The sequence below is a fragment of the Cricetulus griseus genome, chromosome 7 (assembly GCF_003668045.3).
Source record: "Cricetulus griseus strain 17A/GY chromosome 7, alternate assembly CriGri-PICRH-1.0, whole genome shotgun sequence".
Classification (NCBI taxonomy): domain Eukaryota; kingdom Metazoa; phylum Chordata; class Mammalia; order Rodentia; family Cricetidae; genus Cricetulus; species Cricetulus griseus.
The window spans coordinates 121,110,124-121,133,728 of record NC_048600.1 but is presented as its reverse complement, the minus strand read 5'-3'; the positions used below and the strand labels follow the sequence as shown (position 1 = coordinate 121,133,728).

Sequence of the window (23,605 nt, the reverse complement as noted above, 5' to 3'; positions counted from 1 at the left end):
CTGTTTCTGTAATGTACTTTTGGCAGATGAGGAATACACTCCTTAATTTCCGTTGTGTGATGTAGTCATTGACAGGGATCTCCAGACTGAGCATTCTCCATCGCAAAGCCAGGCCATACTGAGAAGCCTCATGGGCAGGCCTGTGGACTGAATTCCTTTCTGTGGCAATGCTTCATTTGCACAATGTGCTGGGCCTACTTCAGGGGAACCCAGCATCCACAGAGAGGATTATAGGAAAGCCATTTTGTGCTTAGAAAATGATAGAATGAGAATTTACTTTGTGGCCAAATCACAGGCTGGCTCCTAGACACTGGGGAGATGGCTCAGCAGCAACACAGCTTGCCTGACAAGCATGAGGATTTGCATTTGGGTCCCAAGCACAACCATAAAAAGCCAGGTGTGGTGGTATGCTCCTGTAGTCCCAGTGCCAGGGAAGTGGAGGCAGCAGGATCCTTGGAGCTGGCACAACAGCTAGTCTTGCCAAATTGGTGTTTTCTGGGTAAAGCAAAAGACTGTGTCTGGAAAATAAGATGGAGAGTGAGAAAAGATGGCTTTGACCACTGACCTCCACTGACCTCCATTGACCTCCACTGACCTCCACTGACCTCCACTGACCTCCACTGACCTCCGCATGTGCACACATGCCCAACCCCCCAACACATGCATGCCCCCCACATAAACACACACACACACATACACACACCACACATGTATGCACACACATGCACACACACACACACACACACACACACACACACACACACACATGCATGCACTCACATGCACAATCACACACACACACACACACACACACACACACACACACACACACACACACCACTTCTCCTTTGGTTACACAGATACAAGTAACCCACAGTAAGTGAAATCATGCTTCAACTCAGTCTTGCTGGAAGGCTCATGCTTCTTGGAAGCAAACTTGTGGAGCAAGAGACAGATTGTGGTTGTGTCGGCACTTCCTTCAGGCGGTGTGGTGGCAACATTGAAGTTACTTGCCTCCCAAGTGGGGAAGCTATTGAAGTGATGCCATGTGACAGGTACCATAGATTTCACTTTCTTCCCAGTTCTCCTTACTCTACCTGCTTACCCATGTTATGTGGTCATATGAATTCCTTTAGATTTCAAAATGAAATAGGAACTCTTAATTTTAAACCAGAGAAAATCTCCAGATAAGCCCAGTGCACTCATTAGGCCCTCTCTGTGCTTCTCTGTGCAACAGCCCGTTTCATCTCTGATGCTTAGACTATGTTGTCCTACAAAACACGCATTACCAATTTAGTTTGCAGCTTGGAAGCAAAGGTCCTGGGCAGCCATCTGTGAGCTTCAGAATGTCTGGCCATTATGAACATTTTCTAGGGCAGCTTTTCCCAGACAAATGTGGCATCCAGCCAGTCAACCCAAGCCCTCTGTTCTCCTTCTTGGCTCCTCTCTAGAGATGACAGTGAGAAGAAAGAGGAGAGGAGAGGAGAGGAGAGGAGAGGAGAGGAGAGGAGAGGAGAGGAGAGGAGAGAGAGGAGAGCTTCCCCTCTTACTAACGCACTGGCATGCTATGTGCTCTGGTTTAGAAGAACATGCATGGCTTGTTCTTTTTTGAGACTGTGTCTCCTTTAGCTCCTTGTTGGGTTGGAACTCACTCTGTAGTCAAGGCTATTGAACTTCTGATCTTCTTGTCTCACACCCCCTCCCTATATTCTGGGATTATAAGTGTACACCACCAAACCCAGTGTATATGGTGATGGGGGCTGAACCTAGCGCCTTGTGAATGCTAGATATGCATGCTAGCAATTGAATGTTAAAAGTGCAAGCAGGCTTAAGGTCTCTATGCCCCAGATAATTCATGCATCCCTGATAACCTTGGACACTCGGGACCTTCTATCTATCTCCTGTTGGAGGCAGTCAATGAAATGGCATGTTTACATTGAAGCATCTTGGGACAGGGCAACTAATTCAGGGTGGGAGGGGGAAGAAATTTGGGAGTAAGTAAGGATTTTGCTGCCCTTGCAAATTTTAGAGGGCAGTGAGCACTTGATTCTTAGGAACCTATTTGACGTAAGAGTTTTCTTGAAGTGTATTATAGAAATACTTCAGCTGGTGTCAATGCACTGGTACCGGTGTGCAGATGTAGCTAGAGATGGCAACTAGAAAAGACAGAGTGTTCTTCCAAAGGGGCTGGATACTTAGGTGCTAATAATGATCACCTAGTTGTACAGATGCTTAAAAAAGAAAGTGGAAGACTCAAACACTGGAGCAAGTCAGTTGGACATCAAAATGCTTGCTTAACCCCCAAAGTCATCTTCATAATAAATTCTGATGAGGGGATAATGCTCTGTGATCCTTTTCCTTTAGTAAGTGATCCTTCCAATAATTTCCATAAATAAAATATACCTTTGTGCCAGGTGTCAGGGAGTGAGCATATCCACATGGGCCTCCCCATTGCTGTTTTATTGCTCATCATTGGAGAATTTCCCATCAAGATGCCTTTGGCAGAGGCAGTGTGGAAGCCCTTCCTTCCCTCAAGGCTTGGAGGAGTTCAGCACTGCCCTCTGATTGGTTGATTACCTCAGCCCTGCTGCACTTCCAGCTCCACCCTCACCTCCTGCAGGACCATGCAGTGAAAGCATGCATGCTGGGCATGACAGATAGCATAACCCAAGAGGACCCTTTGTCACCTCAGCAGACTCAGCTCTGAAGGGCTGTTCACTGCGAGAGCACTCCAGTTGTTAACCTTGAGGTTGGGTCCCATTCACACAGTCAGCTTTGTTTTTGGTCACTGCCAAGCATGCATTTTCAGTTGGCTTTTGTTTGTTTGTTTTTATATGCATTTTTGTATTATGACCAAAGAAATTCAGAAAGAAAACAGTTCATTGTCCCTTCTTATTTATCAAGTATGGCATACCTATATCTCCACTCTCTGTGTTTCTGTAGATACATGATGTTTCTGTAGATACATGAGTATCTACAGAATATGCACAAACATATTTTTGTCATGTATGCTTTGTACCCATGACCTATATAAGCCATGGTGACACTGGCTCTGATATCCTTTTTGTTTCCAAAATCCTGTTGAGGCAAAATAGAAAGGCAGAGAAAATGAAGGGGAAAGGAAAGGGCTCTTATGCTGAGTCTTGTTGAAGTCTCATGCCAGCAAGAGTCAAGAAACCCAGCACAATTTTAAAAAATTGCCGTGGATCTTGCCTACATGGAGACAACACTCCTTTTATATCAAGATATTTTAAATAACAACATTAAAACAGCAATGAAGGCCTAAGCATATATGACCTTACTCTTTTCCCAGATGTAAACCTGAAATTTTTGGAGAATCTCACAAACGAGACTAGACACTTTTCTTTCGAGTAAGAAACAATTTCTGCAACCCCTGAGACCTCTGCAACCTTGTGACCTTGGATTTTACTGTTTCTGCTTTAATGCTATCTAGTGCCCAAAAGAAAGTGTTCCTTAAGCAACAATCTGAGCTGTGATTTCAGAAGCCACCAAAGTTATATATAAGGTTGTTATAAAGATATGTAAGTGCTTTCTCTGGAGAAGTCTGCACCATGCACAGGTGTCTCAACCTTCCCATCAGCCTCTCTTCATTAACCCCTAAGGTTAAACCCATGTAAAAATCTCAACAAACACCAATCTGGCTTCACACTGCTTCATCCTAAAATTCCTTTCTGTGCCAAAGTCAAGAATTCTGACTTCACCTGAATTGAGGTCCCTGAAACAACCCCTCCAGGCGGCAGCAAGGACTGTGTCTGTTCTTTTGTCCCACTGTCCTTGATGTCAACAGTGGATTTGACACTGTGAAAGTAAAGCAGGGTGTGGAATTAAGCAAACTTGGTATGAATCCTGGCTCCACTCCATTGTAGGTGGGTGACCTTAGGAAGATCTTCGTCTGTTGGTCTTTCCATCTAGCCCCCTGAGGGTTTTCCCTGCCTCCATTTCTCTCATTGATAAATACCCATTGTGTGCTTAAAGTTGACTAGATACCCGAACAGTGTTTTCCATCTAAAACTGTGGATATTAAACAGTGTCCATATGAAGCTTCACTATGATAACTCACATAAAGGGTGGAACAAGATGCTCACTCACACGCAGCAGGGCACTGGTAGACGGCATTCTGTGGTCAGTCTGAAGATCCAGCTCCTCTGCTTCAACGTCTCGCTCATCTTAGCATTCTAAATAGGGATGGCCAGTTGCTTTCAGACCTAAGAGGCCCCGAGCTGGGCTTTGGTCCTCAGTCTGTTACATTTTCTTCTTCTGTGCCTGCACCTCTGAAGCATCACTTTCATAGATGTGGTTTCCAGGACCCAGCAAAAGGATTCTGAATTTGTTTCTGGCCACTCCTGACTCTAAGAATTCTGAGTACTTGGCTCGGTGCAAGTGTGCGTTCTCCTGGAATTTCAGCTCTCAGCAAAGCTGCTGTCTTTTCTCTCCCCCTTCCATCTCCTTCAACTACTAACACAGATGCAGGAGGCTGTGTTGTCATTGTGCAAGAAGAAAAATGTACATGAGCCAAGCAAGAATCAGGAAGCTCTAACTTTCCTTGCACTGTATATTAGTTCCTTTCTGCTGCTGTAACAAAATACCACACTCTTGCTCGATAGTTTATAAGTAACACTTTATTTCCTCACAGTTCTGGATAGTGAAAGTCCAAGGTCACAGTGCTGGACTGGCAAGCACCTTTTGGCTATTTCCTATAGAAGGAAGGAAAACAGAGATCCATATGAGCGAGGGTAAAAAGTCCAAGAGACAAAAGGGGGTGTGACCTTGCCCTTCTCACTGTGTTTCCTTATTTGCTGTGTATGTATGCATGTGTGTAGGCACGCATGTTCACACCACAGATGCATCTGGGAGTAAACGACAGCCTGCTGGGGGTCATTTCAGTTCTTCCACCATATGGGTGTCCTAGATCTAACTGAGGCCATCAGGTTTTGAGGCAAGCTTCTTTACCTTCTGAGCCATTTCACCTAGCCCTGAATTTACCCTTTTATAAAGGTGTAAGTCTTACCTACAAGGGAAAATTTTAATTTCCCAGGCACTTTCCTGGGTTCTGTTCTCCATGTCCCACTAGAATGGCAGTCAGATTTTATTAATGTGTGTTTTGGATGGAGCATGCATGAAAACTATAAAATGTAGTAAAACCTTGTGACTTCCCCAATACTTTAGGCAGTGTATTATTATTATTTAGCATTTTTAGTATTGTTTATTTATTTTTGTTCTTTGACACAGTACGAAAGTAGAGGGTACTTGGTGAGTGCCACCCCAAGCTCTGAAGAAAGGAATAAACAGATCACTTCTGTATCCTCTATATTACAGCATCCGCAAAGACCTCCTAGGGATTACTTATTCATTTCTAACAAATTATTTTATTGATTCATCTTCAGGGTTAGATATGAAATTGTTACTGGGCCTAGAAATGCCTCTTATAATTTTGCTAGATTTGCAAATGTTTGTCTACCTTGGAGACAGTGTCTGTCACAGAAAATTACAAGAAAGTGTTAGAATGCATTCCAGCTGCTTTTCTATAGATTGTGGTGTTTTCTATAGATTGAGTTAATATTTATTTATTTATTTATTTGTTTGTTTATTTATTTATTTATTTTGGTTTTTTGAGACAGGGTTTCTCTGTGGCTTTGGAGGCTCTCCTGGAACTAGCTCCTGTAGACCAGGCTGGTCTCGAACTCACAGAGATCTGCCTATCTCTGCCTCCCAAGTGCTGGGACTAAAGGTGTGACACCACCACCCAGCTTGAGTTAATACCTTTTTAAAAGATATTTTTATTTTATGTATATCAGTGTTTTGCCTGTATGAATGTTTGTGTACCACATGTGTGTAGTGCCCATGGAGGCTAAGAGAGAGTGTCAGATCCTTTAGAATTAGAGTCACAAATGCTTTATGAGCTGACTCATGGGCGATGGGAATAAAACCTGGGTCTTCTAACTCATACTTAGGATACTTCTGTATTATTTAGCATCAGTCAATTCGTTTTTGTAGTTATTTTTATTTAACCTACAGAGTATAATGTTTCTATTTGTATGCATATGTATACATTGTGAGTGTGTATGGGGGCGTGTGCACGTGTGTGCGTGTGTCTCTGTATGTGTGTAGAGGCCTAGGACAGTGAGTGCAGAATATGTTCAATTTATAATCCTAGGTTTTCTCTTGAGACAGTATCTCATAAGCTTAGGATTTCCTATCCCTCAACTTTAGGGTTGAGGGGTTACAGATTAGTTTCCCTTAGCATTTTGTGGTTTTATCTACAAGCTTAATTGAAACAAGATGTTGTTGATTTTTGGATGAAATGCCTTTGTGTTGCTGTGAGATTCTGTCTATACTGAACCTAAAATGACTCCTCACCATTTGGTTTGTGAAATCTAGACCCTTCTAATTTTCATTTTCTCTCCTCAGTTTGCTGTTTCGTGGTCCACAAGAGGTGCCATGAGTTTGTTACGTTCTCCTGTCCGGGTGCAGACAAGGGACCCGACACTGATGTGAGTAATCGGGAAACTGTCCTTCGGTGTTAATGTGGATGTCTGAAGTTATTTATTTTGTATAGCCTATACAAGCCTTGTTCTGAAAGATGCCATTATTAAAAAGACATCTCCGTTTTCTCACTTTGCCTCATAGTAATGAACATGTCCATCATCCTTCTGCACTATTTCTCAGAGAGAGGAAAATCGTTAGCTTGTATTTTTCCACTGCTGGTAACCACATAGGTTAATCCACCTAATTTATAGTAACAACTGTATGGATACATTGTACAAAGGACATTGAGCACCTCTCAGTTTATCTTTAAAAGTTTCTGCATTATTAAGACAGTCATCAGTTTGTCTTGAGCATTTTAGCAAACCGTCCCTGGCTTGCATGGCGAGGTCAATGCTACATTTTCATCGGGCATCATCAGTGTCTCTATTGAAGGGATGCTGTGGGCAGCTGTTTCAGTGACCACAATCTCTGAGATGTCCAGTAGTCTTATTTCACTTATTTATGTCCGGATTCTCCATGTTTGTATTGAGCACATTCAGTTTCATCTCTTTTTTACCAAAACACAAGACCAGCAGAGGAAACTAAGAACCAGGAGCAAATAAGTACCAGTGTCTAAAATACATTAGGTGGAAAGAAACTTGGTGTCACATGAAAAATAATGGTTCAACTGAAAAAAGGGGAGGGGACATTTCTAGGCTGATCTAGTCTACTCAGGCTAGATTAGTTACTTATCCTTAAGTTATGGGCTTCACATGGTTCCCACCTATGGCAACTACTCCCACCAGGAAACTGATTTCAAAGTGGTTTTCTCAGTGAATCAGGAGGTTTCTCAGAAGGTGATATTTTCACATTGGGCTCTGAGGGATTCCAATTTCCCTTTCTGTAACCCATGTAATAAAGGAACTTACCTTTCATGATTTGATTAAGGTGTTGGTAGAACAGCATTGCAGTAACCACTGCCCACTGCTTCTCTAACACTTTTCTGACCAAAGCTTTGGGCAGCACTAACCTAAAAAATTCAAATTCAATTTGATGGATACAGTGTGTCATTCAGCAGAACAATGGTGATAGTTTCCTCACTATGGTCTGTGACCTTCCCAGCCTCAGGCTTTTGACCAGGTTTATAATACCAGGCATCAATTTCCTCTGGGGCAAGGAATGCACTCAAACCCCGTCAAAAAGATCATAAAGTGTTTGGTTAGCCCTATGGAAGCTATGCCACTATTGCACCAATAGGCACATGTATGTATGTGCAAGTCAGTATGATAGAATACTAGGCCCACAGTTGGGTAAGAGCTTTGATAGCTTTTCATTCCCAGCATCCTCTATTAATACCTTTCAGCATTATTAACAGTAGCCAGCAGGAAGAATGCTTCTAGCTCAGTTCCAACCAAAGCCATAGCACCTTCAGTGGCAGGTCTTACCATGTCGTTCTGAGAGGCAACCAAGAGCAGTGACAGGAGCCTGTACTGTTTGGGGGGTGCTTCAGGGGCCCCACTGATAAAGCCCTCATAAGAAGGCAGCCCACCCCCTGGCATTAGGACTCTCACTTAATTATCTATCTTCTGGGGAGGGGTTATCCACCCTTGAAGGGAACCTCTCATTTTTAACTCTATTTTTTTATTGATTTGCTTTTTTATACACCCTCAGTTTGGGAAGACCCTCCTCTACCCACCCATCCCCCCTGACAGCTTTGTGCTACTGATGGTCACCTCTTCCCTTCCTAAACACATGTGCTCTCCTGCCCACCCCAACCCCCAGAGCGCTTTTCTTGTGGCTCCTTTCTAGCTCCCTGGCCTCAATACACATTCACTCCCACATCAACACACATATATAAAAATTGGAAGCTAAGACCCACATACAAGAGAGAACATGTGGTGTTTGCCTTCCTGCACTTGGGTTTTCTCACCAACTTTCCTAAAAAGCTGACGTCCTGTTGTTCATGTTTTGAAGTTATCCCAAAGCAATATGTGCTGGTCCTTTTGTTTCCCTGCTCATCCTCCCATTGTCTTCCTCTTATTTGGTCCTTCCTCATTTCTTTACTATCCCTGCTGTGCCCCATCAAGACTTGAGAAGGTACAGGCAGGTTACAGGAGCATGGATATTCCTACATTTTCACTTATGTACCAATTATTAAAAATCTATAATGAGCCATAGCGTGTCTTGAATCTGATGATACAACAGTTAACACATAGCTGTCTGCTCCAGCCTTTGTGGGCATTGTTCTGGGGACGCCTCATCCTGCATGGTTTGGTCCCAGAAACCAGAATGAGGAAACTTGGGAATAAAGACACTACAGATAACACATACAGAAAATCTGGTAGCGGATGGGCTGTGCTCATCCTGATAGAGGGCACCTACTATGTAACTGAAACACGTGCACATTTATTATATACAATACAAGGAGGGGGAATATCAGCTGGTCTCCGTGGGAAATCTCTATAGGGGAACAATCTCAGGTTGCAGTCATCCTGGAGGAGGAAGCTGTGGTTGCTGGCTTTTGTATATACTGTTCAGTCTTTTGTACACACTTGTACTTTGACCAGAGAAAGGCTTTGCCATGCTTCTGGGCCTCATGCAGAGAAAGTATTGCCCCTCCCACGGGCCTGAGGCATTAAGGTCCTTGACATGGCCATGCTCATGTCAACAGTGCCCATTTCACTCAAGATTTAATCCACTTCCCACAAACATGGACATTAAAAAGTCACTAATTAAAATGGGGCACCTGAACCGGGAGTTGGTGGAGCACGCCTTTAATCCCAGCACTCGGGAGGCAGAGGCAGAGGCAGGCAGATCTCTGTGAGTTCGTTCCAGGACAGCCTCCAAAGCCACAGGAAACTCTGTCTAGAAAAATGAAAAAAAAATGGGGCACTTGTATACTAAATAAGTAGTATCCTTAAATAACCTAGGAGCTCATGGAAGACTTCCTTGATGAAATGGAATTAAACTGAACTTCAGCAGTGGGCAGGAAATAGGCAAAAGGGAGGAGGGTGAGTGTGTGTGTGTGTGTGTGTGTGTGTGTGTTGGGGTCTAGGGGCTGTAGAAGGAATTGTTTCAGATCAGGGGGAAAGGCAGATAGGAAGGCCAATATTGCGAAGAAGCTTAATCTGTGAGAGCTGGAGAAGGGTGAACATCAGATGTCTTGTTAAGGATTTGGAATTCAATCTCAAAAGCAATAGGAGCCCAGGGAAAGTTTTAAGCGAGTGATGAAACACTACAAAGTACCTGGGGAAGGTTACTCTGGCCTCCCATTAGGAGGTACATTAGGAGAGAAGCAGGTCAGTGTCCCATTGCAGCATGGGGAGAAGAATCAAGGGGCTGGAGAAGCTCCTCTCTCTTGAGAGCACCAAGTCAGGAATTAGAAGCAGTGGAGACAGGAGGAAGGAACACATTCAAGAATATTTGGGAACCAAATAAGTGGTCCTTGGTCTATAAGGTCAGGGAGATGGAGATACTGAGATTGAGCCTCAGGTTTCTGAACTAAGAGCTTGGATGAATGGAGGTACTGACAGGCCGCGGAGACACTGGAGGGAGAATGCACACTTGAGAGTACAATGGGAACAGATCATGGCTTCAGTTTGGGTGTGTTGAGCTTGGGAAGTCTGGCCCTGAGAAGATAGTTGTGTGCAGACCAAGTGTGAAGGTCAGAAGTGGGTATGCCCTGAAGATATCCATTTCATGGTTTTGTTGAGCCTGAGGAATAGATCCTGTGGCCTAGAAAGAGGATGTTGAGTGAGATTAAAAGGAGTTAGATCCTAGTAACTCCAGCCCATTGGTGAGAGGAAGGCCAGGGAAAGAGACCAAGAAGGGGCAGCCAAAGAAGTATGAGGAAAGTGGTGGAGGAGGCGGGGCTTGGGGGCAAGTCAGGGCTTTCCTATGCTTTAACCACTTCCTGTAGGGACTGCAGGTCAATTCTCTGTTCACGTTTGCAGTTGTGGAGACTCTATAATTTGTGATATTGCTCACAAATGAGCAATGCAACATTCCCCTCAGTTTGCACGGGGAAGCCTTGGCATAGGTCACAGATCAATTGACGTGCAATAGTTTCCAGCAGTCTTTCCTGCAGAATGCTTTCCTGCTTGGGGGACTGTCATGTGATCACCCCTGCTCCTGGAGCCCAGAACCAGGCAGGGAAGCTTCTGCTTGGTGTGGAATGTCATGCCATATGTGCTCCAATGCCCAGCTAAGTGCTGCTCCTGGGCCGCTGTGTGTGTGCTAACCTACTGCCAGCACGGGGCTCCACATCCTTAAAGGTGACGTTAAGAGGAGACTTTTTCAATATAAGAGAGAAAAGGGGTTCATGTGATGTAAGACATAAGGACTAGCTAGCCCTGCCTGTCTGATTCACGAAGGATTGTGTATGAGCTTCCAAGAACATCTGCCTCTGCTCTTTGGAGCTCAGAGACATGTGACCAAGGCTTACTGCAGCCAGGGCATGTGAAGTGTCATCCCTTTGTGTCCATGGTGGTGATTGTACAAATCTTCAGAAGTCTTAGAAAGTCACAAGATGGTCACACTGAACCACACCAGCAAGGTATTGGGAAAGCATTCTGGGTGTAGAACTGCCCTGGATAGTTGGCTGGTTTGACTTGACCTGCTGGCAGTGAGCTCCAGAAATCCATGTTTCTGCTCTCCAGCCCACCTCAGCACGGGGTACAGGTGCATGCCACTGTGTCCAACTTTCACATAGGTTCTGGGGTCCACACGCTGGTGTGGCCAACACTTCACCCCCTAAGTCATCTCCCCAGACCGTATGCTTCTCTGAATAAGTTCCAAATTGACAGAATTACAGGGCTGAAAGGGTATTAAAGATTGATCTAGATTAATCTTGTTTTATAGTGAAGAGACTGAGGCATAATAGAAAAAGGCATAAATGACCTGGGTCCCATTTCATGCTGTTTGTTGGGGCATGTAACGGGTGTGATTGGCTCTTTCAGAGAGTGAGTCCTGAAGGGAAGGAGAGAGTGGCCAGCGGTTGGGTGGGTGGACTGTTAGAGGAGTAGGTTGGTAGCACATATTAGCGATTCTGATCAAATACTTACAACAGGGCCAAAGGGAAATGCCGATTGCAAGAATGGAAGGATGGGAAAAATCAAGTCGAATTTATGAGCCAAAGCTGCTCCAAACATTTTCCCCTTGGAAACTTTTAAAATATTGAATGCAGACTTTGTTCATTGCATGGGGAAGGGTTATGGTAAGCTGTCTCTACGTTGCTTGCTAATACCTCCAATGAGCTCAACTCCAAGTGAGTCAGAGAAGTCATAAAACTTGTAAAATCCACAAATGGTGGACCGGCCCTGCCATCTTCAAGAAGGAAGGAACAGAAAAGCACTGAAGAATAAGCCAGCGGTCCCCATGGGGCAGCAGCCTATGGAGGAGTGTTCCTGGTACTTTAGAAAAGAGATGCTCCTTAGAGCTCAAGGAGCCACCATAGTTGAATGTCTGCATTAATTTGGGGGTATGTCAGAGGAAGAAAAGGCTTCAGGGTTCAATGGAAGGACCCTTGAAATTCTCAGGCCAATTTCTCAACCTCTCCCTTGTTCTGGAGGAGGGATGTTTCATTGTCAGCATGAGCTCTAAGCACAGAGGGAGAAAAGAGGCAAGCATTTCCTGGCGTCTAAGAGCAGCCCACCCCCGCCCCAAAGTAAAGGAAAAAAGAGGGAAGAGCTTCCTAGAGTCTAAGAGCAGCCCATCCCGACCCCAAGTAAAGGAGAGAAGAGCACAGAAGACTTCTAAAGAACTCTTGTCCTGCCTCTGGGGTTGTGGATTTTTCAGAGCAAGGAGTTACCAGCTGGAAAGTGTTGATGTTGGGGTACACTGGCCAGAGAACAGGCAGTGCTGTTCCCAGACTGTGCTGGAAGGCCACTAAAGTTTTAGACATGCAGCCTCAGAATGCAGCTAGGGTTCTGCCTACCACCCCCGCACTTAAGATTTTATGGGACAGCAACTTAACATGTTTTTTTGTTTTTTTTTTAATGGTCCTTGCATAGAAATAGCTTTTTTGTCTCTCCCCACAAACTTCAGAGGTGGTCATGGACAGACTGGTAGAAGAGGGAATATGACCTCATTTGGCTTTGGGTGTCAGGGACAGTGAATGTGACTTTGCTCTGTGGAGAAGCCAGGAGAGCTGTTGTGCCTTCAGTACCATGAAGCCCACTCTCTGACAGGTTTGTTTTCCCTTTTTCTGAACATGAGGTTGGGTGGGTAGGAAGGATTATGATGGGTCCTATGGCCCACTGACCCCCATACTTCTTCCTCTAACTTCTTAAGATTATATCTGCTGGCGTACCTAACCAGCTCTCGGTCCCTCTGTCTGCACTGCCTTCCTGTTCTTAGAATATTTCTATTAATCTTCAATTTTGCCTGTTGGCAAAGCCCACCTGGCCAGAGGGGAAGTGGTGCATTCCAGCCTGCCAGTATACATCCCACAGAGCCTTCTAAATAATCACTCAGAGATGTAATATTAATTACAAACTGTTTGACCTATTGCTCAGGCTTATTACTAACTAGCTCCTACCTTTAGATTAACACATTGCTATTAATCTATGCACCGCCACATAGCTCGTGGCTTTACCTGTGGTCTAGTACATCTTGCTGCACCTTCGGCCAGCAGGCATCTCCCAGACTCCACCCTTCTTTCCTGTATTTTCAGTTTGGCTTCCCACCTAGTCTTATTCTGCCTGGCTATTGGTCAAAGCAGCTTCTTTATTAGCCAATGGGAATAAAACATATTCACAGCACACTGAATGGTTATCTCACAGCACATATGTATGAAAAATATGTATGCATATACACACATGTGCATATGTATATATGTGTGTGTGTACTAGAGATATTAATATTTATATGTGCATATATTAAAATAAGCACTTCTAATCATTTTCTGCTCTCCATTTTGTCTCTACATCTTAAGTGAGAGCAAAGCTGTGAAGCCCTTTCAAAGGGTCCCAACAGTCCCAGTTTCCAGCAGTATTACTATCAACACTTATATACGGCCTTCCCCAACTAAGCCTTCAAATCTGTGGAGTTGGGTGGAAAACATACACTCTTATATGCCATTCATAAAGGATAAAAATACCAAAAGAACCTGGTTTACCACATCTATACTCTGAATTGTCCTTCTGTACATTGGATGTAGGTATATCTGATCATGTAGTGGTGGACGGTGTCTCCCCCGGTATCCGGAGGGAATATGCTTACCTGGTATTTTTGATGAGCTTAGCTGTGCTGTTTGCATGGGCCTTGTGCATTGTTGCCAGCAGCATATTCTTTCTGGGGAGACCGTTCATATTCTATCTTCCGCTCTTTGTATTTGAACACCACTGACAGGAGTCAGATGATTTCCTGGGTCATAGCTCTACCTCACCTGGGAGACAGGCAGCATGCTTGCAGGCAGCCTCAGATGCCTGTTAATGCTTGCAAGTGTGTCTGGAAAGGCACCCAGACACCCAGACGTTAACTAACTTGTGAATATTCACTATGACTTGCCCAGAATGAGAGCACCTCCATGTCTATGAAGTTATGAAGTGTGTACCACTCAAAGATGCTGGAAGCAATGTCTGTCAACACTTAGAAGCAGAGATGGAAGCCAGTGTCCAAATTGTGGCAGGGCAGAAGTGGGATCCCAGCAGTGGCCAGACTGTATGGCAGTGTCTAGGAGTTGGCATTGTCTTTGCTTTACTGTGACCATTAGTTCACTCCTATGTCTTAGAAACCATTCCAAGAACAAAAGACTGTTGCATTGTTTAAATTTTCACATTTCAAAGATTCATCTAAGACAAAACAAAGGCATTTAAAATAAATCTAGAGACAAATTGAATTAGTAGATCTTATCATTTTCTTCCAAAGTATACATTTTTTCATTTAATAAGGATATAAATAAGATGGGTTTTTTTTTTTTTTTGAGCAAAGCCTGTTTCACTCCAGCATATCTTTTGAAAAAATTATTCCTGGACTGATAAAGAAAAGTAAGATGTGTATAAGGTCCAGACGCCACAGTGTTGTGTGAAGTCCCCCAGGGTTCAGTCCTGCCTGCCCATGCTGTTGAGATCCTTCCTGGACCTTGACTTTCTTACTTACAAATACAGAGGTGGATCTTGGTAATCTTTAAGGTTTGTTTTGGCCTGGAATGCCATTTCCATTATTACTGGGGGCTGTGGTGGTGTGAAAACATACACAGGTGAAGGGTCCCTGTTCTCTGAAAGTGGGATTATCCTCCAACTGCAAGGAGAAGCCAAATAGTGGGGCAATGGGGCTATAAGTCTTTGAAGGATGGCTGCCACACAGGGGAAGAAACACAAGGCTATTGTTGGGTTGGGGTGGGGAGCCATGTGCATTTATTGGGACAAGAGAGGATTTGATATAGATGGCGACATATGAAGACATACTGTGTTTTTCTTTTCTAATGTTTCTTTCAAAAAATAAGTAGACCATATTTTCATGTCCCTCATACTGGGGCACAACTCTTACCTAATGGGAAAAGAGCTGCAGCACCAGAATTCACGTGACATGCATTCCAAAAGGACCTACAATGAGCACAAGAGAGACCGGTGATGTTCAGCACGCCCCAGCAGGATGTCCCTGAATGAGCCTCTGAGGGAGCCCCCTCTGTGCCCACCCACAGGTGCCCTTCCCCACTCTCCAGGATGTCCTGGGAAACGTGAAAAGGAAGTTATTTCAGGGAAACAAAGCCAACACCAGAACCCTGGTCTAATTCTGCTCTTCAGTGGGCGGACTCTCTGATGTGCCAGATTCCCAGTAACAGAAGTTATGTCCTGCACAGGGACAGGCCTCTGTTGTATCGGAACCACATTAATTTAGTTGCAAATTAAAAATGGCCTCAAAGATGCCCATCCTCATCTAGGCCTAATGAGCGGCAGAGTGCAGCTGCAGGGTCCCGGGGCAGCATCTGTCTCCCTGACTCAGTGAGAAGAGAAACAAATGTTATATCTGTCCCTGGGTCTATAGTTGACTAACTAGAATAAGTGTGTGGTATAAATACAAATATATCATTTAATTACCTGAAGCCATGTTTCCTAGGGAGCTATCCTGGGGCTTTCTCACTTAACCCAGAGGTTTTAAGTTACTGTCATCCTAGGAACTTGGACAGAGAATCAGGAGGACCATCCAAGTTCAAGGTCACCCTGGTCCTCATAGCAAATACCAGCTTAGCTAATAGAGTGCGACCTTCCCAAATAATAAATAAAGCAGTGAAATTTGTCAGTGGTTATGCTTACACATAAATTCTCTGTAGGAGAGTCTGTGTCTTTTCTTTTCAAAATTTGAGTGTTTTGCCCGGGGCCTGGCACTGAGTGGAGTGGGCACTTGGGAGTATTTGCTAAACCCAGAAGAACCACGTGGAAAGGTTCTGATATCCTGATTTGTCCTCCATTTACTTGTTGGGCCTTGGATTTCCTGAGTGTTTTCAGCGGCAGGTGAGATTCACACCCAGCCAGAGTGTGTGGAGTGAGTATTGTGGCAATGTTAGGCCATGGTTGTGACAAACCCTATGGGCTTCCCCACTTCTCACAGTAGCCTTGGAGAACCACTTTCTTAATAAGTGCAGTTTAGTTTAAAAAACAAAGAAGAAGGAAGATGGCCTCAGCAGCAGCTTTGACTGCTTTGACTCTGCTTTGACTCTGGAGTTGGTGGTGGATTCCTTTCAGGGAGTTTATGATATACAAGCAGTGAGACTGCCCAAGCCTGAGCTATGTGTTTGGAGGCAGTGGCTGATGAGGCAGCCAGCCGCTGAAGACCCAGGGCTGGATGACACTCTGTGTGAACGCTGGCATGTTCATTGTATCCCCTGACACGTAACACCTCAAGAAGTCGATACTTTTTTTTTTTCTTTGCTCATGTTACATAATCATCACATGTTTCTTGAGCATTTACAAGGGGCAGGTGTTATAGGATGCAGATGTTTAAAAAACACGGCCTTTGTCTTCAGACAGCTTATTCCTAGTGAAGTCATGCATATGCATGAGCATGCATTATTATTCCCTCAGTGGATAGCACACAGCTGCAAGTGGCTTCTGTCAGTTTTCCCACTGTAAGAATATGAAAACCAAGACTCAGGAGAGATGAAGCCCTGACTCCAGTCTAGTAGTGGTACATGGAGCTCTAAGCTTTGAGCTGGAGCTTTCTGCTTCCATACTGTCTTCTGGTACCATTAGATCGCACAACTAAGACAACTGGAGAGGCAGTTTTCAGTCAGTCATTCTATGCTTGGGGGGATGAGTCTGGGGTCAGTGTGGCTATGAGTTACCTTAAAATGGCAAGAGAAATTGTAAATGACAGTAACAGGAAACTCTCTCATAAAGGAGCCCAGCAATGTGCCCAACAGGCATGCAGGGCTCTGGGGACAGGTGAGAATCTGCAGCAGCTTGCTCTGGGTTCTTCAAAGGGTAGAGAGGAGGGTTTTCCAGGGCACTGAGTTTCTGGAAAGATGTTTCATGTGGCTTCACCCTTAGTTGAACACTTGCCCAGAGATTCTGGCTCATGCCAGAGGCTTAGACCTAGATTCTACTGAGTCACCTTTTTAATAAACTTAATTCAGCACCCCATTCAATTAGCTGGTACCTTCCTCACCTTGGCTGTGCTTTCACCGCTTAGTGCATTTTCCATCAGTAGAGCCAGGAAACTGTGTGGATAGAGGAGTACGTATCCTGGGATCTAGGAAAGGGAGAGCCTTGTTGGGGACTTGTGAGTGTCTTCACTGAAGGGATCAAAGATCCAAAATAGTCAAATGAACTCACTTGCAAGAGTTGTTTCAACTTTTAATAGTAGCTCAGAGAGACACAGCCAGTGGGAAGCATGCCTTCTACTGACATCTATATTATGTGGTGCCAGAAGTGGTGAGTAAATTCTACATGGAGGCTAGACTAGCAAGAGATGGGTTGTGGGAGGGTCCATTGTTGTAAATATGTTACTCTCTCAGTATATTTATTTTCATAATCTAATATGTTCCTAAACATATTTGTCTATAACATTTTGTATATCATAAACTCCCTGAAAGGAATCCACCACCAACTCCAGAGTCAAAGCAGTCAAAGCTGCTGCTGAGGCCGTCTTCCTTCTTCTTTGTTTTTTAAACTAAACTGCACTTATTAAGAAAGTGGCTTATTAAGAAAATGGAATAACATTGTGGAAAAACCAGTTATAAGAATGTCATGGTCCTTATAAACTTAGTCATCAGCCCTGACAGTCCTGACTGTATTACTGAAAAGTTCCCGGATATGGTTGATGTGGAGGGTGTTTGAGGTCCCTAAGTCCAGGGTGTCATGTCAACATGGACATTGCTGTCCTTATTGACCTCATTCTTGAGTTCCCTCCACTCTTCACACCAGAGCTGGCTCCTGTGATGGTGTCCCTGCATCAGTATCTCCAGAGGCAGACACCTCGGTGTTGTCTTGGTGCTCTGCATTCTTTTGTAACTATCTAGCTGTCTCTCCTCTCCACTCCCTTCATTATCACCTAAGTGTCCTAAGAGTTGGTCTCCTGGTCTCTGAGTTGGTTCTACTCCACATCATCTCGCTTATTTCCACCCAGCAGGATGCTAATTATTAAAAAATAAAAAAGAAGGCTGATGGCCAGATAGATGGCTCAGCAGGTAAGGGCAGTTGCCACCAAGCTTAATGATTTGAGTTTGATCTCTATAATCTACACATAATAAAGAGAGGACCAAATCCTGAAAATTGACCTCTGACCTCCACACAAGGGCCATGGCACGTTCTCTCCTACTCTCATTCCCTCAAAAAGAACAAATGAGAACAAAAAGAATTCAAAAAAGGAAACAAAAATGTTAGCCCAGCCATGCACAGCTGATCAACCCCTCCCAAGTGTCAATATGGAACAGCACAGTGTCATCCCAATGACTTACTCTGTTAACCAGAGCCCTTGTTCTTTTCTGTCTTAGAGGTACCAGGAGTGTATGTCGTGAAGACAGTTTTACAAGAGTCCAGGCCTCAGAGGACACAAAGGAATGTGTTTCCTGATTTGACATAGCCCCAAAGCCTTAGTCCTTGTATGAGGTACAGGTCAGGGCTTTCCAGAGAAGTAGATTAACAGGGCACATCTACTGGTGTATGGGTATAAAGAGGTTTCCTGTAAGGATTAGACACAGAGGCTCACGGATGTGGCCCAAGATTTGCAAGGAGACTGGCCACAGTGGAGATTCAGGACATCAAATTGCCTGCCCTGCTCCAGGCCTGTGTCTGTGACCTGAGACCCAGGAGAGTTGATGATATGGTGAGCTTGCAAGCCAGGAACCTGAGGGCAGAAAAAAGGCTACTCTGAAAGCCTTCAGGCAGGAAAACACACGTCTAGCTTAATCAGGTTTAGAGTTTAATAGTTTTACTTCCTGTTGCTTCCATCAAATGCCCTGACAAACACAACTTAAGGGAGAAGGGGTTTGCTTAAGATGAAATTATTTACGTGGCCCACAATTGCAGGTTACTGTCTATTATTGTAGGAAATTCAATTTAGCAAGAACTTGAAGCCACTAGTTACAATGTATCTGCAGTTAAGGGCAAAGAACAATGAGTAGTTGTTCTTTGTTAGAGTTTAGCTTGCTTTCTCCACCTGGACAAGGAATGGTGCCGCCCACAGTGGGTGGGTCTTCTCACCCCAATTAACATAATCAGGATACCCAGACAACACCCAGACAGACACACAAGCCAGCCTAGTCTAAGTAATTCCTCCTTGAAACTCCCTTCCTCGGAGGTGTGAGGTTGACAATCAAAGCTAATCACGTAGCAATCTACTTTCCTCAGCCTAACTATTGCTCTCATCCCCAAATACCTTCATAGAAACATCCAGAATAATGTGTGACCAAAATATCTGGGTACCCAATGGCCCAGTAAAAGTGTCAAGGAAAATGGACCATCACAAACGAGGGATACACAAGGCTGTGCATCTTGGGAAGGGTGAATCATAGGGGCCAATCATGTAGCCATTTATCACAGAAGACTTAGTTTGTCTGTAGACCAGGCTTTTCTTCCCCCAAATCATATTCATCCCTATATCCCCCAAACCTAGACCACCATTGTTTGTTGAAAGAGTAAAAATTTCACATATGAATATAATGAAATTTGACTATTTCCTTCCCATGTATGAAATTCTCAAATAAAGATAAAATTTTAAAGAATATAAAAAGCTATTATACAAAACTAGATATGAAATTGATATTAAGTACTTATAAATACAATTGAACTGTCAGACACTTTATTCTTATAACGAATATATATGTATACAAATATATATGTGTATATATATAGTATATATATATATATATATATATATATATATATATATGAGCTGATTCAGATTTAAAGGTGAAAATATACAAGGCTCCTATATATTTCATTGAGACTTTTAAGACACAAGTCTAATGTGCATCAAACCTGCATAGACTGGACTGGCAAATGAGTTATTTGTAAAAACTAGCTATCCACTCAAAAGAAACTAAAGTACAAGAGGGTGTGGATGAAGGTGAACTCTGTCTGCTGTTTATAAAGTTCACAAGAGCTTGTTGCCAGCAACTAAGACAAAATTTGAACAAAAATAAATCATACTAAATAGGTTAGAATATTACTTAAACTTTAAAATCCAAGTAAGTAAATAAAAGAGAAAAAGAATTGAGGTTTCTGGTCTCAGAAGTAAATTGAAAGTAATTGCCTGGATTTCCAGAGAGAATGTGCAAAAATGTGGGGTTTTCTTAAGGGGCAGGGGAGTCTCTTAGAACCACTTTTGGCTTCCTGGATTGTAAGGCATGGTCTTTAGGAAATTAATCTCCTGCTGTTTTTGTTTTACATTTTGTCTTCCTGAAGAAACAGGATTTTGGTTTTCTTTTCTTGTGAGGAACTTCCGAGAGCTTAAATTTTAAGCCCTCACAAAGCAAAGTCCCTGTTGAACTAAGTGACTAGAAATTTTCAAGTCGGTATACTTTCTATTTTTTCAATGTCAATTTGGAAAACAACCTATTGAAGACAATTCTTGTTTTGTCAACTGTATGGAATGCAAGGATGCTGGGGAGAAACTCAAGGCCTCTTTATGCACATAAACAATGCACCATTACTGGGCCAGTCCCTCAGCAGATTCTCGATTGATATTCCTTCAAGTTAGAGCTGGTTCCACAGCCGTTTACAATGATTTAGCAGGTTAGGATGGATAGAGTTTGGTCCCCTTACTGTCTGTCAGGCCTTCAATCCTGCATACCTGCACATACCTACCTGCTTGGATCTACAACCTGTGCCATTGCTGCTGTTTTTGCTCAAGAGAAATTCATCTGCTATCCACCTTGAAACACTTGCTATAACTACTTTACTGGGTGGGGTGTTTTTGCACATCATAAAACACACCTAAGACAAACCCCTTTCAGAAGGCAGCTGGCTCCCTGCTCCTTCTCTGCAGTTTCTAGGCCCTGGCTCGTCCCTCCCCCATCTCTGCTCTGAAGCAAGAAGCTTCCTCGACTTAACATGCAATCTAAATGTTTAAAACATGAGAGTTGCATACTTGGAAATGGTATTCTCTGTGGAGGAGGGTGATTTTAGGTTTCTAGATATTAAACTGTACCATGACTCATTTGTTCTTAAACAAGTCATTCTCCAGTTACTAAAATTAATCACAAAAAAAAAGACCAGGGACGCTTGAAAAAGACGTGGAGTGGGCACGGCAGTCCCTAACATTAGCAAGGCAGGGCTGCTCTCTTAGCATTTGCTCTGTTTGAATGATGCGCCAAGATTAAGGTAATTCAATTTAACCATTTGCTCCCACTAAAATCTGGTATGTCAGAATATCTTCATGTACAGAGCCAGAAATTGGGAGAAGAAAAATGGCAGGTGTGTTGGAAATTCTGAAATGAGCTATGTATGTAAGGGAAACCAACTTTTTAAATCCACACACTGCTGCCAGTTGGAGTTGTGCACTCCAGTTGCTCTCTCCCTGCAGTAAATGTCTGTGTATCCACCAGCCACACAGTGGGGTGGTCCAGCAAAAAGCCTCTGGGGAAATCTCCAGTTTACTGGAGGGTCTCCTCACTTGCTATCAGTTTGGTCTGCATTCCTGATCCTCCTCTCCAGGGCAGCCAGAGTGGGACTCCCTAGCTGTGAGGTAAATCAATCGCTTCTGCATTGTTCTATCCCCAGCTTACAGAGTACAGCTTGGAGTCAAGGCCATGGCTGTGGTGACCTGACTCTTGCCCAGTGGCTGACCATGCTCAGATCTTCCCAATTTACATCTTCCAGTCCCCTGTTTAGACGGATGTCCTTGGAGGCAGCCTTTGGAACACTCTTCACTTGTCACCCGTAGTGTTGTATCCCTTTATGGATTTCATTTCCTTCATCACCATCTGAACCTCGGCACTTGTTAATTGGCTTTTGTCTGTCTTTCCCTTATCATGAACACACCTGGCACATGATACCTGGCACACAGTAGGTGTTTGCTACATGTTTGCCAACTAGATGGATACATATATATTCTTTCTACAAGGGAGATGAAAAATATTACAATGCTTTGTTTGCTTCCTACTAACAATAAAAGGAAATATCTCAGGACTCATAGAGATTTATTTTTATTTTTATTTTTCTGACTGTAATGTCAATCATATAGTAGTAATAAACTGGCCATGACAACAAAGCCAGGGACTTGCCATGTGAGTGAGTGGGCACTATTTTTTAAACAAAAAGCCTTTTGTTCATAATGTTAAAACTATTTTAAAATGCAATATATCTTCTCAATGTTAATTAGCCAGAGTATCTAATTAACCATCCGATTCTAAATGCCAGGAATTCTGGACATAGGAGATAAGTGTTGAATTTAAAATATTGAGAATAATTTATGTCTAATAGGAACTTAACATTGTTGTTTGTGGTCAGCAAGCAGTGTCCTCTTTTATAGATTTCCCTCAGGAGACTTTGGTTTCTCCGACTAATACTCCTGTGGAGCAGCAGAGAGTTGTTAAGTCAATTGTGGCTTAACAGTGTGTAGAGATATGTGACAATACAAGTGATGGCTGGAAAGACACAGTGAAATGCTTGTATGCTGCCAGGTCCCTAAACTCCATGTAAAGTGACTGCTAAGATTAGAACAATAGCAGATGTTATGTGCAGGGAGCAAAGACAAGAAAGGAATTTAAGGAATCAAAACCACTAATAATTTGATCTTTAGAATGATTTGATTTAGGGATATTTTTACATTTAATATTGTTAGTACAATATGATTTTGAAAAGTTCTAAAATTCTCACTGAACCATTTGTGCCTCACTCTAATATTACCCATGTAACTCTTTGAGAATGTGACAAATTGCTACCATTTTTTCAGATGTCATCTGCATGACATATTCTCACCCCTCTGAGAGGTCTTCTTTGCTCAACGGTGTGGTAGGAAGCTGTTTGGTGCAGATGTCTAGACTGTCACATGCTAAGTTGATCAATTGTGAGCCACCACGTGGTTGCTGGGAATCAAACCTGGGTTCTCTGGAAGAGCAGCCAACACTTTTAACCGCTGAGCCATCTCTCCAGCACCATGAGTTTCTCTTAACAATTGCTTTTCCTCAAATTTTTTCTGGATGCTTCTGCCTGGTGATTGTACTTCTAAGTTGATTGGTTTTGGAGGAGTATTTTGTTTTAGTTTTGAGTTTTAATAAGTGTGGGCATTAAGTCATGGTGTTTTATTGTATAGTTACTCCCAGGAGTAGGTGTAACAGTCAGTTGAAGCAGAGCAGGTACATGGATGAATCCACTGTTCAGAAAGCAAGTTGGCAACAGAGCATCTCGAAGCTAAGGGGGTGATTCCTACTAGGGCCACCAGACTTCACATGAAGTGTAATGAACAGCCAGGGAAGTGTCAGAGGGTTGTTTCTAGATAATTAAGAAACCGGTACAAGTAAAGCAACTGGGGGGGGGGAGTCCACTGTAGAAGGACCCAGGAAACAAGCCAAGAATGTACAACATGAGGAGATGAGAAGGCTGTAAGCGTCAGTGAGAACTGCCTGTTCATCATGGTGATGTCTTCCTGGGTGGAGTGGTGGGTTTGTCTTTGGAGTCCCAGAAAGTGGTCCTGACTCAGGGCTCAGCATAGCCCCCAAGAAGATGTTTCTAAG

General features: G+C 43.4%; 1 protein-coding gene across 1 annotated transcript in view; it reads left to right on the top strand.

Annotated features, from left to right (window-relative positions):
• Prkca (protein kinase C alpha) overlaps positions 1-23,605 on the top strand; it is a 384,973-nt gene that overhangs the window by 147,688 nt on the left and 213,680 nt on the right. Inside the window, exon 3 of the mRNA XM_027425841.1 lies at positions 6,430-6,512. Within this exon, the coding sequence (XP_027281642.1) occupies positions 6,430-6,512 (83 nt within the window). The remainder of the gene's footprint in view (positions 1-6,429; positions 6,513-23,605) is intronic.